Below are 15821 nucleotides of genomic sequence, written 5' to 3'. Positions count from 1 at the left end.
TCAGTCTCATGCCAGTGCTTACCCTTGTACATGGTGTGATGTAGATTCAAAAAATCTTCACATCTGCGGGAAACCCAGAACATTGGGTTCCGTTCAAGCTGACTTTGATGCATTTCAAAGGAGTGGGTCAACTTTGAGAAGAGCAAAAGAGTTCAACAATGTTGTTCACAAACCAATTATTTGCTTGGACAATCAAACACTCTTATTGGACTTAATCCCTCCAATGGAGCTACATTTTCTTCTTGGAGTAGTAAATCGTTTCTACAAAAACTTGTGTCAAACATAGCCTGATGCTCTTCATATTCGGGAACAGCCTTTTTATGGGGGCCAATTTGCTTGATATGATTGTCAAAAGCTATTGAAGCATACGGATGTTCTACAAAATCTGGCTGAACAAAGCTATTCATTCAATTCATGCCTTTTGTTATAACTTTCAGATGTTTAGAAAAGGTTGTGAATTTTTGCTTTGGAAATAATTATTCTCCCAACTTTGCAGACAAGATCAAGGAATTTCAGAGTTCCTTCTTAAAGTTGCCAAACACCTCCATCACTCTAATGGTGCATGCAGTCTTTTTTCATGTGAAGCATTTTATTGACCCCCACAAGTCAAGCATTGGAGTATTTTTTGAACAGGTCATAGAATCTTTGCATCACAACTTCAATGTACATTGGCAACGATACAAACGTGATCCCAGTCATCCAGAATATGAAAAGAAGCTTTTGAATTGTGTTGTAGACCTCAACAGCAAGCATTCATTTTAGTTGAAAGAGTTTTTTTCAAACCAAAATTAAGAACACTGTAATCTCAAAGAATTATTTCCTAATGTAATATTTTCATTCAGAAATGTTGTTTTATATACATAAAAATGTTTCTTTTGTTGACACAACTATGAAACGAATTTTAAAAAAGAATTTAAAATGCAAAATTCCCTGTCATTTCACTATTTTTTAGGCCTATTACCTTCAAAATTTAAAATCAAAATATCTTTCTCGGACGTAATAATTTGATTTCCAAATTTATATCTAAATGTTCTACTATATATGGGCAATCATCCCTCAAAAGGGTTTTCTAGTGACATGAGTTTAGGGTTGATCATGGTTTGGGTACACAGTGTACTATAAATACCGTAACAACATCCAAACCAGATAAATATGCTCCTTAAAAGTTTTGAGGTCCAAGCGAAGACAAAAAATCAGCTCAATAAAATAATCTTCTAGTCCAAAACTACAATTTTTTGATTGTTCAATCAAATAATTTTAACAATGCAGGACCATCTCAAAACAAATTAGTATTTTTACGGAAACCTTGAAAATTTTCCAAATAAATAACAATTTAACAATTAATCACAGCATAAAAAATTACCGTATTTACATAAATTAAACTATTTACAATAACAATAGATAAAATATATACACTTATACTATATCAAAAAATATTACTTTATTATTTTAAAAAAGTTTATTTTTAAATGGAATTCTGGTAAGCAGATTCTTCATTGATTGCTTTTGTTAAAGTTTCTAAAAATATAAAACAAAAATATAAGTTCATTGTAATAACAACCCTGAAATAACTCACGATTTCCATTAAAATAATTTTATGACAATTAAAGAATACTCTCCAAAACATAATAAAATATAGCCACCTTTAGTTTCATCGTCGACAAGATTTACGCACACAACAATCCAACCTAAAACTGAACCAATAACTCTGAGCAAATTTATCACTTTCCATGTTTCCAAACGGTTTCCAATATCTGACCTAAATGTACATACATTTTAGTTACGAGTAATATGAAATTATATTAGAAATGAAAGATAAAAATGAGCAAATAAATTAAGTTTAGCAAATTTTGAAAAGTTGTATCAACGAAAACATCATATTTAAAGGAGTTTGAATCATATTGAAGGTTTGAGTGAAAAAGCATTAGAAAAATGATCCAAACGAAGGCACTTTTTCATTTCCCTCTATCCCATCCGCCTCCCTTGCATTGAGAACAATCATAGATCATTACCAAAGTGTTGGAATATCAGAATATAAATCAATTCGATCATCAAGCTGAGCGAGGCTAACGGAGAATGCCATCGAAAAAAAGTAAACTAAAAAAAGTTAAATACTACTTTTAAATATTTTTTTTAAAACAATCGATAAATAATATTCAGGGCCATGTATTGCCTTAGTTGCCTCATTTAAATCTTATTTAAAGTAATGAATGTTTTAGATTTAACTGTACTTATTTTTAACAGAATCATTATATAAATCATCTTAGTATAAAATTTTATTAATATATATATATATATATATATATATATATATATATATATATATATTATTAAAATATATATATATATAAGCTATATACTAACATGTGATATATAGAGATTATAGTGGCCATAACAAAGCCATGCTACATTTATATATAATATGCTTAAAACAGACATTATTTAATTACGGACAGTCATTCTCTGTAAATTAGACTTTTTAAAGCAAAAAAAAGAAATACCAACTAAAGCAACAGCTCTTGAAGGTTTCGATAGTAAACCCAGAAAAAATTGGTGCCAACCATTGCTTATATTAACATATCTAAACATTATAGTTTTATTTAAAATAAACTTACAATTAATTAAAAAAATAAAAATTGATTATTCACAAATACCTGTCAAGCACAGAAACTGCACATACAGCAAACAAAAAATAAAAAACTGACTGAAAAGGCGAGGCAAGATTATGGTAGTAATCTAAAATGAATTTTTCATCAATTTTTGATAACGTATAGATAAATACACATTGCGAAGAAGCAATACCTATAAAATAAAAAACAAATATGGAAAAAAAAAATTATTTCTAACAAAAATCAAAAACAAAATAATAACATCAGAGTACCTGCTAACAATCCATGACATATAAGAGCAAAGCTTGTAAATGCTTGATGAAATTTCTACAAGCAAAAAAAAAATGTTATCATAAATAAAAAAATGAAAAAAAATACATTTTTTGGACAGTCAGGTATGTATCCACCGGTTTTTTTCCTGGTCGCCCTGCGGGCGACTGAAATAGTTTTTACTTCTTATTTAAGTTGTCCGCTATGATAATCAGTTGTTCGGTATAATAGCTTTTTTTTGGTATTTTTTCTCGGGTGATAATAGCTTTTTTTTGGTATTTTTTCTCGGGTGAAAATACTTAAGACAACGGGTGAAAATACTGATAAAAAAAAAATTTAATCGTATGACTATTAAATTACATCTAATTAGAAAGGGTTTAATTGAAAATAAATTAATTAATAAAAAAAGTGAAACGTTATAACCTGTTTAAAAATATTAACTAATTTTAAGTTACAAAAAAATATTGGTAAAGAGATAACTATAAATACAACTTTAAAAGATCGTCATTGTTGTTGTAGTCAATATCTGTTTCGTATCGTTTCTTTTTGTCAATAATCTTAACAAAGGTTATGAGACAAAAAAAGTAAACGCCAAAACCGCTAAGAAACGTTTTAGAAAAAGAAAAATACTCTATTATTCTCTCTCAATCTTTAATCAAATTTAATTTAGTTGAATGTTTAAAACATTGTTTTTTGTTTTTAACATTTTTCATTTACTTCTTTTTTTTTAGAAAAAAATAATTTTCTATTAATTGATTCTAATAATGATTTTTCACGTGCATCTTACTGTTTTTTATTTTGTTAATTTTGTTTGACAAATTAAAATTTATTTTAAATGAAAAACAAGAGATTCAGTGATATTAATGAATCAACTGCCCATTTGTGTGATTCAAAACGTGAATATAATGTTTAAAAAATGATACATTAGCATTTAGAATTGAAAGAAAATGTAATTTTAAAACTCATTTTAAATTGAGAAGAAAAGTGCTTCAAAATGCAGCATCAATGTTTAAAAAACAGTATAGTCGTATTTCGAAATATTAAATCGCGTGTCGGCTTCTGTATATCAATTATATGAAAATTATATAATGCACCGTAGTGTTCTCATTATTAAACGAAATGTAAACTACTTTAAAGGCTTTTTAAAGTTTTCTTTTAAATAATCGCAAGGAATAAAATCTTCATAGATCAAAATATGGTTTTATTAATAGGCACACTTTTGTAAGTAAAAAACTGTCTGGTCGTCCTGCCGGGCTACTGACAGACATTCTTTTTAAATTTCAGTCGTCCTTGGTTATCGGGTAGCACGAGACGACTAAAACGAGTCGTCTCGTGCTACCGGACAACCATGAGGGTATGCCGCTGTCAATTATTTAAAAAAAAAAAAAATTGAAAAGTAAAATCAAGAAAAAACTAAAAAGTAAAATCAAGAAAAAACTAAAAAGTAAAATTAAGAAAATATTAAAAAAAAGATAATGTAAAAAAAGATATATAAAATACCCAATGAAATACCCAAAAAAGAAAAAAGAGAACCTATTAAACTATCATAAAAAAAAGGATTAGAACTATTAAGCTTCTGACCAATACAAACTGTAAAGGCGTAGATTTTCTACTATCTTCAAAAACGTCCTCTGCAAAATTAAGTTGATGAAGTTTTGAAACACGTTTGTACTCTTTTGCAAAACCTTGGCCATCTAAAACAAAGAAAAAATGAAATTTTATTCAACATGTCACAAACTTCAGAACTATGCTCACATAATATATAACACATACTCGCACAAACACACATCGCACTCACATAACATACAACACATACTCGCACAAGCACATTTCACACTCACATACACTATATTCCACATAAAAACAAAGCAAAATTTAAACTACCTTTTTTTTCTATGTAAAAAATATCTCTGCGTTGACTTGGTTGCGATGGAGGAATAATAACATTTGATAAAATCTTTACACTTGGATCCATATCTCTTGCTTTTATAATATCATCATTGTCAATATGAAAAATGTCAGGTACTAATAATACAATAAGAAAAGAAGAATGTATAACATTTAAAAAATGTGAAAGAAGAATGTATAACATTAAAAAAATGTGTAAGATATTAAGCACAAATTTTAAATAGAATTAAAAAGAATGCATAACATTTAAAAAATCTGTAAAATATTAAGATATAAAAAATTAAATTAAATTAAATCAAAAAAATTATTAAAATAAGATATTATGAAGAGCGCAATAACAATAAAATAACTTTACCTTTTCCAACAAAATAAACAAACAGCAAATAAAATAAACATATCTTATAAAAAATTACATTCTGCATCCTCATTGTAACTATCTTCCAAATCAGGAGAAAGACTGATTGGTCTTAAAAAAAAAGGAATGCAATAAAAAAAAAAATTATAATAAATTCTTTTTGTTAGAGACAAAATATACTACATATTTTTATCTTCTAATTGAGAACAAAAAAGTTGTAACTGAGAATATACAAGAAATAACAACTATAAAATGCTATTAAGAATTAGTAGTAATAGTTAAAAAAAGATAGCTTGTAGATAATAAATAAAAAATAAAAAATGAAACTTTTAAAAAGGCAGTAAAATAGCTTTATTTACGACTGCAACAGCCAAAGACAAGGTTAACAGTTTAAAAAAAAGGGCAGAGATAAAGAGTTGAATAACTTTTTCTTTTTATATTCACTTGTAAAAATAATAAAACTGAAAGGCAATATGCCATTAGTTTATAACCCAAAAGTCTGTAATAAGCCAATACCCAATCATATATAACTAATTTAGACATTTTATTTTATTTCAGTCTGCAATAAAATCAAATGTCTAAATTAGATGTTAACATCTACTTTACTTTTTTACATTCAATGCCAGAAAGATTCTGAATGATACTGGAAATCATCTGAAGGATTTAGATAGTAGACAATACTTATTGCTGCTGATTATGAAAGAATAAAAATCTGTCTTAATTGTTGTGTTTATGACTCTACTGCATGTTTAACCAAAATTATTCAGGTCTAAATTTATGACTTTGCTGTATGATGTTTAATCCAAATCATTCAGGTTTAAATTTATGTTAACTAAGATTTTAAGATGATACAGAAAGAAAAAAACTTTGTTTCTAAAATAACGGGAAAAAAAATTATATATATACAGCCCTCGGAATTAGAAAAAATGAGGACCTCAAACTGTGTGAGGTCATCATCAGGTCCACGAAAAAAATTTGACACAAATAGGTTACCATAAAACATAGAAAAAACACTTTAACCCTTCAACTACTGAAAGCGGGCGAAAGTAAAAAATTATTTATACCATTAAAATTTTCTGGTTATATCTTCCGTAAAATTAGTATAATTTTTCACCCAAATTCTTATTTATAATTTTATTATTTTAATAACTATTATTATTAATTTTAATGCAAAAAAATCATTTTAAAAACCATTTAAAAATCAGTTCAGTTTACGTAGTTAAAAAATACACTGTTTTTAAATCTTCTTTTTTTAGGAAAATAGCATGACTGTTTTAATTTTATGTCAAAAAAGGTTTCAGTCGCTGTAATAGAATAAAATAATATAAAACATTTAGTATTTAGTATCAAAATTATATCATAAAGTTTGAACTTAATCAACAAAATAATAATAACTTAAAATATTTTATTTCATAAACTTTTACAGTTTTTAGTTTAAGATACAGCAACATCATGTTGAAACTTTAAGAATTTAGTGTTGGGAAGTTTTTCTTGTATAAGATGTTACTATTTAACAAGGCAATATGCAGCAAATAAAATGTTAATTTTTTATACCATTTCATACTTTTATTAGCAATTGAATAAGGTTTTAACATTTGATCATGTTTATCAACTGAACCCATATTATAGTTGTACTCTACAATACATCTTGGTTTTGTGTTTACTGAGAGAGAAGGTCTTCCTCTACATTTTTTTGCTGGAGATACAGTTTCATCATGTTGACTACTAAGCATATAAATATCTTTTTTATCTTTGTACTTTAAACATAGAAGTGAGCCAAAGCGAAATGCAGCAGTTTCATTAGTCAGAACATTTGCATTTTTTACAACTAGTGAAACTCAATTTGATTGAATTGTTCCAAATGCTGTTGTTTCATAGTGGTGCAGAAAGTGGAAAAGCCTACATGAGGAATACCAATTATCCATCCGAATAGTATACCATAGTATACCATATATATTAGAACACCAATTATCCATCCAAATAGTAACCTTTATTCAGAAGTGACAACATCATATACAACAATTACAACAATTATACAACAATTGTTTTAGTATTATTAAAATGAACATTCTTCTGGTAGTTGGACTTTTTTTTCCGGTATAAATTCTGAAGGGATATATCCAGAATCTTCACGTAGACAAAATAGTTTTATTAAAAAACTGGCTCTTTTAAGAGGAAGATATTGTTTAAAGAGTAGTGTACTTTTCCATAGTAACAATGACTCATCTACTGCAATAGATGAGTCATTGTTACTATGGAAAAGTAACAATGCAGTAACATTGCAGTAAAGTAATTTATCACCTCTTGCAAAGAGTAAACTTTTTTATTGAACACCATTTTTGAAATCAAAATAAAATAAAGCTGTTACAGTTCTGTAATATAAATCTGTATTATATATATACAGCTAAGTGGTATAAAAATAATATGAACATAATTAGTCAGACTTTAATAAATAAATTTATGTAAAAGTATGTGAAAACATATGAACATTAGTCAGGCCTTCATTAATATAAATAGCCCCCTACCACATAACTTTAAGAAATATTTCTAAACTAATCAATCTCCTGTTTTTCTTATGGTTTGCATTGGTAATAGGTCTGCATTTTAAATAGCCATGTAACAATGTTGAATAACAAAAATAATAATAACAATAGTAATAACATTAAATAGTAATAATAACGCCAAATAAAATATAAATATTAAACTATATTAATGTTAACATAAACTTATAAAATTAGTAAGTCTATAATAAACCTTGATTTTTTCTTTTTGGAAACACTTTGTCCTTTTTTGCCATTTATATCTACAACAAAGAAATTTTAAAACAAAAAATGTAACAATTTTTCCCACATAAGGGCAAATAAGTAAAGTTATTAATTTCAAGTTTATCAAAGATCAAAGTTAATTAAACAAACATCAAAGTTAATTAAACAGATTTCAAGATGATATAAACAGAATGAAAGTTAAAAATTTTAATATTGATTTAAAATACAACTTCAAATACTTGGAGTTGTATTTTAAATCATCATATAATAATTTAGTTTTAAGCAACTTATAAATATTTGGTGACAAATGTAATTAAAATCAATTATATTTTATTATCTAAATCAAGATATTTTTTACTTTATTAAAATTATTATATTAAATAAGTAAAAAAAAAATAAGTTGGGATAAAGAAACCAAAGATTATGTTAAGAATAAGATTGTTTTAAGAAATAAATTATAAGGAAATATAAACTTTTTCAAATATCATATTTAGATTTCATCAGTAATTTTTGCTACATTATTTTAAATGATATTCAACGCAGTTTAAAATTTAATTTAATTACAATGTGGTACTTTTAATTATGCTCATTTAATTTAAATTTTAAAGATGTAAACATGAGAATAGGTATGATAAGTTACATTAAGTATATTCTTTATGCAATAAAATCTTATAACAAGGGCTAAAGTAGTATACATTTTACATTTAAAATTAATTTTGATTTATTTTATAAGTAAATGTGTATATTACTTTTTAGTTTCAGTAAATATTGATTATTTATTAATCCCTAAAAATAATTAAATTCTTAATAAGTGCTTGACAAAAAAAACTTTATTTATTCATTAAATCTTTCTGAAAAAAATTTTCATAAATAAAAATAAATGTTAGTTTGCTTACTTGACTGTACTTTTTTTCTATGCTTTGTAATCTCCACTTCGTTAATACCCTGAGAGTCTAAGTTCATAGATAAGCGTTTTCTTGTTGAACGAACACCATTTCTAATACTTATTGCTTGTTTATGATCGTTGTTTATTGTAGAGTCATTGGAGTTTCTAGGCTTTTTTCTTCTCTTTTCATCTAAACCTTATAGTTAAATTTTTTATTTATTTAAATATATAATATTAAAAATACTATAAACTGGAGTGGTGTGGCTTTGGTTCATTTTGCACCTTAATGTCTAGTGCATGAAAACCACAAAAGTTATTTCTTGAAAAGTGCATAGGAATGACAGTTAAAACTATTTGTCTCACAATTGAAAATAAATCAATTAAAGCATTCTTTTAGAGGTTTTAAATTGTGGGCTAACTTTGGCCCAACCCATTCAAAAGTGATTAAAAGATGAATTGAATTGATAAAAACAGCAATGTTAAGGTGCAAAAAACATAAAGTTTCAAAAATAACATTTTAAAAAAGGTTTTGTGACAAACCTTACATAAAAAGTATAAAAAATGTAGGTACAAAGTCAACAAGTTATGATTTCGTCTAAATACTACTTTTCAATATGCCTAAAGTCATATATATATATATTTTTTTGTTTTTTTGTTAATTCACCTCCCCAAGGCCCGAAGGCCACTAAAGACGAGGAGGCTACTTAATTATAACCCTCTCTCAACTCTATAACTCCGAAACACGAACCTTGACGAACAAGGCCGCTGCGCAGAGAAACAAGTTGAGCGCGGTACTACCAGGGACGTGGTGGGGATCGAACTTGGAACCTCTCGCTTATGAAGCGAGCGCTCTACCACTACCGCATATAATTCCACAGGAAAGCCATGGAATTATTTATATCTACAGAAAAAATTTTTTTTATAGATATAAGTTATGGCTAGCCATCATGCTTTTTGAGATATGCCCATTTAATCTTATCTTTAATACTGATCCGGATATTTTGTATTTTGAAGCTGGTTATCTTTGAGCTAATAAACCATTTTTAAAACTTTTAATGTGTTATGATGTAACTGTTCTTAAATAGAGGTAATAGGCTTTCTTCTTACATGGTTTGTTTATAATTTCTAGGAATATTTAAACTAAGAACTGAAATAGTTTTACAATTATACTGATTTAATAGCATATTACAAACATTTATACAAATTTAGTATTGTACTACTACATTGGTCGGCCATCACATTAGGACTACACATTTTTTTTACAATTTATTTCAAATAGATGGCTCAAACCCACATATTATAAAATAACAATGATATTATTTTTTGTTACATGCCAAATTATTTTTACTCTTTGTAATATTTGATAAAAAATTTATCAATTGGCAATTCTGGCTGTTAGCAACCTGTCATAATCAAATAGGTGCATATTGGACAATTTAAGGTTAGTTGTTAGTTTGATTGATGTTTTAATGTGATTTGTTTTAATTTAAAGCATTTGTGCTTTATTTAATTAATTTTTAATTTTAACTTAATAATAATCATTAAGTCATTATCTTTAAATAAAGGATTTTATGTTTTTTTTTCTGTTTAAAGACACCAAAGTCTAGTCATTTTTTTAAGTTCTTTATTTAAATTTTCAGCTATGGGAAAACAATGTGATACGAAACCAACATAAATTAGCCAAATCAGATGTCTTTTACAAAAAACAAAATATTTTTAGTGAAAAATTGCACAAATTGTAAAGGTTTATCATTAAACCGTAATGCAAGTGAAAAAAAAATTGATACAGAGGAAGTGTTTGGTCCAAGGAGACCACCTTCTAAACGCAAAACAACACCAAGAGCTGACTTTATAATCCAAAATATCTGCCTTAAAAACAGAAAAAAGCCACAAAACGTATTGACTAAGCCTATCCATGAAGTTGGTATTGTTGTGTCAGACCAGACCATTCGCAGAAGGCTGAAAGAAGAGGGATTGATGCCCAACCAAGAAACCAAAACTAACTTCACTCATGGAAAAAAAAAGACTGGAGTGGGTTTGAAACTATTGTCACTGGTCTTTTGAGGATTGGGAAAAAATATTTTTATCCACATTCATATTCATAAACTATTTTAAAATATTTTATAAATAATATAACTCAAAATAAGCATAATTTTAGATTTGTTTCTCAGACTATGTTAACCTTTCAAGTAATGATAGACAAAACAGCTTTTGTTCGTCGCAGAACAAATGAAAAGTTTCATCCTAACTGCATTGTGGAAACAGTCAAGCATCCAGCTTCAGCAATGATCTGGTCTGTCATTTGTGGGCTTAGAGCAGGGCGTCTCTACAAAGTGGTTGGGACAATGAGGCAGGACCAGTATAAAGAAGTTATGGAGAATTAGTTACTTCACCAAATAGCAGACTTGTCTAAAAATGTCAAAAAAAATCAAAAAATGTCAAAAATCTTACATTAATGCAAGATGGTGCAACTTGCCACATACCATAAATGTTATGGCACATTTAAAACAGAAAAAAGTTGATGTATTGCCATGGCCAGACAACTCACCTGATTTTAACCCCATAGAAAACATTAAGGAAATAGTAAAGCGAGAGGTTGGAAAAAAAAACTCTTACTAACAAGCAAGATGTTATGGAAGAGATTATAAGGACCTGGCACAATAAACCAGATTTGACAGAAACTATAAAAAATCAATTACAAGCATGCCACAACATATCGAAGCAGTTATTGCAAATAAAGGCAGTTTTAGAAAAAATTATTACTTTATATATATTTTATATAATTCATCGTATTAACCAATAAATATTCAAAATGTTTAATTTTATTTGTTTATTTTTTACAAGTATAACTTTATAAATAAAAGAACAGGCTTTAAATTGCACCATTATTTTTCTTTTTGCCTAAAAATTCATTTTTACACGATATTTACAAAAACATACAGCTGGTCCTAATGTGATGGCCGACCACTGTATTAAAAAACCCTAATTTTTATCATTACAACGCATAAACTATTCTAATACTTATAAATAATCACTAAAATTATTTCATAGTTTTTTTACTACATATAGTGTTTTTAGCCTGGGCCAAAGTCACCCTAAGTAGTGGGCCAAAGGCACCCCATTTTTTTTGAGCCCCGTTACAAAAAAGTTATAAACTATAAGCTTCAAAAACAAGATATCATCAAACACTGACAATTTAAAATTAATTTAGTGCTAATTTCAGTGAAATACTTTTACTAAGTACTGCTCGGGATGTTAAAGTTTGCACGACTAAAATAATACAGATTTTAGGTTCTCATACCAAAGTGCTGTTTATAAGAATTTCATAAAGAGTTATAAATTATAAATAAATTAGACAAAATCACAAATAAATTTCCCACCATTTGCCATAAAAAATATACCGGCATACCTTAGGGTACTAAATATAAACCATTTTGAAACAAAAAAATTAGGGTGGGGTCAAAGTCACCCTATTTTATGGTACAGCAATTTAAAGCATCATAGTTGCTTGTAAATATTCTTTAATGGGCAACATTATCACACTTTTTAACACAACACTTAAAGTCACACTAACATAATAAATTAGTAATGGAACATTTCTTAACATTTAGGAAAAAACTCACATAAAACTAGAAATGTTATTAATCTAAAATCAATGTTAATTTTTATTAGGCTAACTTTATTAATTAAAATATTTAACAACAGAAAAATTTTTTGTAGATTTAATTAATATGAAGTTTATGATTGATATGATTGTACTTTATATGTAATTACATTACTGTAATTTTAATTGTATATAAAGAACAATAATATAGTAATATTCTTTTTATTATATGATTGTACTTTATATGTAATTACATTACTGTAATTTTAATTGTATATAAAAAACAATAATATAGTAATAATCTTTTTATTATATGATTGTACTTTAGATGTAATTATATAACTGTACTTTAGATGTAATTATATAACTGTACTTTAGATACAACTATATAACTGTACTTTAGATGTAACTATATAACTGTACTTTAGATGTAATTATATAATTGTACTTCAGATGCAATTATATAAGTGTACTTTAGATGTAATTATATAACTGTACTTTAGATGTAATTATATAATTGTACTTCAGATGTAATTATATAACTGTAATTCAGATGTAATTATATAACTGTACTTTAGACATTATTATGAAAACTAAAAAAAATGTTAATAAATATTGCAAAGATGTTATAATAAAATTAATGTTTACTACTAATAAAATATGCCAGTTACATTGGAGAAACTTCCAGACATTAAATAACTAGAATTAATGAGCATCTTAAGACTGATAAAAAAATCCCATATATATAAATACTTAATTACATCCCTTAATTGTAAAAACTTGTCTAGATACCGCTTCAACTAACATTTATACTCCACATAAAATGGGAAAATCCCTCACTTAACAAACAAACTTTCCATTAAACATTAACCTATCTGTTTAATTAAAATGAAAGTTTATTTTATATTGATTGTTTATACTGATTGGTTATTTACTGAGTCATTTTGTAATTATTTTGTTGGGTTATTATAATTTTTGTTCATCAATATTTCTCTGTAAAGTCTTCTAAATTTTAATATTGATTCCAGAGTTTTTTTTATTGTAAAACAACTCTTTTGAAAATGTAATGCGAAACTATGAAATATGTCAAGATTAATAAATATTGTGTTTTTTTAAAGATGTAATTATATAATTGTACTTTATATGTAATTATATAATTGTACTTTATATGTATTATTGTAATACTAAGTTAATCAATAAAATGTAAAAAAGAAATCAATTTTATTTAGCTAAATAATAGGTGCATTATTATTAATTTTTACATAAATTTTTTTAATAGTTTAATTGTTGTTTCAATACATCTAGATTGTTAGTATTACTATAATTTAATATAATATTTCAAAGAAGCTAGGCTATACAGAACTTGCAATGTTTGAATTTACAAGATTGATTCTAATTTAATTGTTTTTTATATACCTTATACATTAAATAACTTTATTTATTCATAAAATAACATATAGTTAACATTTAAGTCAATAAAGACATTCTCATTTTAAATTCTTTTTGAATTTAACTGTGGAAATTATCTCCTCTACACTTCCTATACAAGCTAAAAAAAATTTTCAGATTTATTGTAAAAGGACCTTTTATATTGTTTTTTTATTAAATTTTTTTTGGTAAACCCAAACACACTGCTAACTAATTTACTTGATTTACAAAGTTAAATGATCTTTTAATCGACCAAATAAATTTATTATATACATTATTAGCAATTTATTATTAGATTATCATTGAATAGAGAGAAATTTAAATTACAAACAACAAAGATACCAAGAGCTTTTTCAAATGGAGCTTTATCTAGAAAATTTTGACCGTTAGAGCTAAGAATGACTTTACTTTTCAAATTTTAAAACTCAATTTTTAGTCTAAAACCCAGTTTATTAAAACTTCAACATCACACTCAATATTATGTCAGGACCAACAAGAAGTAGTTTAGAACATTCTATCATCATTTAAGAAAATTATAAACATAAATTAGAAGCAAACAACAATAAAGGCTATGAATGGAAACCTGTGAAACTCTAATAGAGACATTTTTACAATCAAAATTAAGTTTTTTAATCTTATATTGTTATTAAAAACTATTACTAGAATTGCAAAGTTTCTCAGTAGTTGATTTTTATGCAAAAAAATATCCATGCATTAAAAAATAACAATAACAACAACAAAAATACATCCTAACAAATATGAAGAAGGAAAAAAAAAAGATTCTTGACTCAATACTTAAGTTATTTTAACTGAAATTTCAGTATACATTACAATGATATACTACATTTCACAAGAACCAAACCACTTTACAAAAAATCAAAAACTGAACTATTGTAAAAAAAAAAACAGCTTTTTATCTGCATAAAAATAGGCCGAAAATTATTCAATCCAAAACAAAACTTTGAATGTTTATGTGTTAATAATGCTGTATATGATCTTAAGCAGGGATGTGGAATCCTAAAAGGACTCCGGCTTTATATCTCTATTTTCAGGTCTGTAGTGTCCAGCTATTGAGTGGCCAGATTAAAACTCATAATTCAGGCAATGCTATATATGATTTTTAATGCTATCCATTTTTTACAATATATAGAAGTTGCAATACAGAACATTTAATCAGCCTGATTGGGAGTTTTAAATCTTATATATAAAATAAAATCACAGAAAATTCTTGAAGATTCCAGAACTTTCAGAAAACTTATAGAAAAATTGCTAACTATTCTTTAGCCAACCCATGATTATAAATGAACAATTTATATAAAAATAAAATAAAATAGGAACAATATTCTTAGTGTGTTTATTAAATCTTTTGGAAGAAATAAAGTACACTACACATGATAGTTCACTTTGCATAATTTTTTCATTTAATACAAAATTATGCTAAGTGAGTTTACTCTCTATTTTAAACTGTTGCTTCAGTTAATTCTTATTTTGAATTCATGTCAGAATATTTTAATACATTTGTTAACCTAGAAAATGCAAAGAAAAATGTTACTTAAGACAGGTACTAAAACGTTACTAAGTAACATTTTAACAACAAAACTCCTTGATTGATTATAGTATAGTATCTAAAAATTTATCAAAAATGTTGGCTTAGAATCAATTCATTTCTAGAATTTCAATCAATACAATATTTTCGTAATCTGCAATAATTATTTTAGCTTAAAAATAGCTTAAAACTTTAATTTAATTAATTTAAACGTAATAAAACTATCTACCTTTCTTTGATTCCATCAACAATCGAACTTTTCATATACAACTTATAAATACAATACGTGTTTTTAAAAAGATTTTTGTTTTCACTATGTAAATCTTCTGCTATTTATTACTATTTTTAACATACAAATTATTAGTTAGAGCTTAAGAACCCTCGGCATTTTTTGATTTCATCCAAATTATTACATAAATAAATTAACGCTGAAAAATTAGAAGCACTAAT

At 26.2% G+C, this 15821-nt stretch overlaps 1 protein-coding gene across 3 annotated transcripts; it reads right to left on the bottom strand.

Annotated features, from left to right (window-relative positions):
• Positions 1-1193: 1193 nt before the first annotated feature.
• LOC100207514 (transmembrane protein 237A) lies at positions 1194-15770 on the bottom strand. Of its 3 annotated transcripts, none has more exons than XM_065790839.1 (12): positions 15601-15770; positions 8804-8989; positions 7897-7945; positions 5201-5253; positions 4764-4904; positions 4461-4573; positions 2882-2936; positions 2655-2736; positions 2502-2581; positions 2013-2097; positions 1644-1759; positions 1194-1518 (listed from the first exon to the last, which is right to left on the bottom strand). In XM_065790839.1, the coding sequence occupies exons 1-12, from the start codon at positions 15614-15616 to the stop codon at positions 1466-1468; spliced, it is 1029 nt and encodes a 342-aa protein (XP_065646911.1). In that variant the 5' UTR covers positions 15617-15770; the 3' UTR covers positions 1194-1465. The 3 variants fall into 3 exon arrangements, with proteins under 3 accessions (XP_065646911.1, XP_065646909.1, XP_065646910.1); XM_065790837.1 differs by having other exon boundaries at positions 2655-2802; positions 15601-15764; XM_065790838.1 differs by having other exon boundaries at positions 2655-2802; positions 8804-8983; positions 15601-15756.
• Between the last annotated feature and the right edge of the window lie 51 nt (positions 15771-15821).

Source organism: Hydra vulgaris, chromosome 02, assembly GCF_038396675.1.
Source record: "Hydra vulgaris chromosome 02, alternate assembly HydraT2T_AEP".
Classification (NCBI taxonomy): domain Eukaryota; kingdom Metazoa; phylum Cnidaria; class Hydrozoa; order Anthoathecata; family Hydridae; genus Hydra; species Hydra vulgaris.
This window is presented reverse-complemented; position numbering and strand designations above follow the sequence as displayed.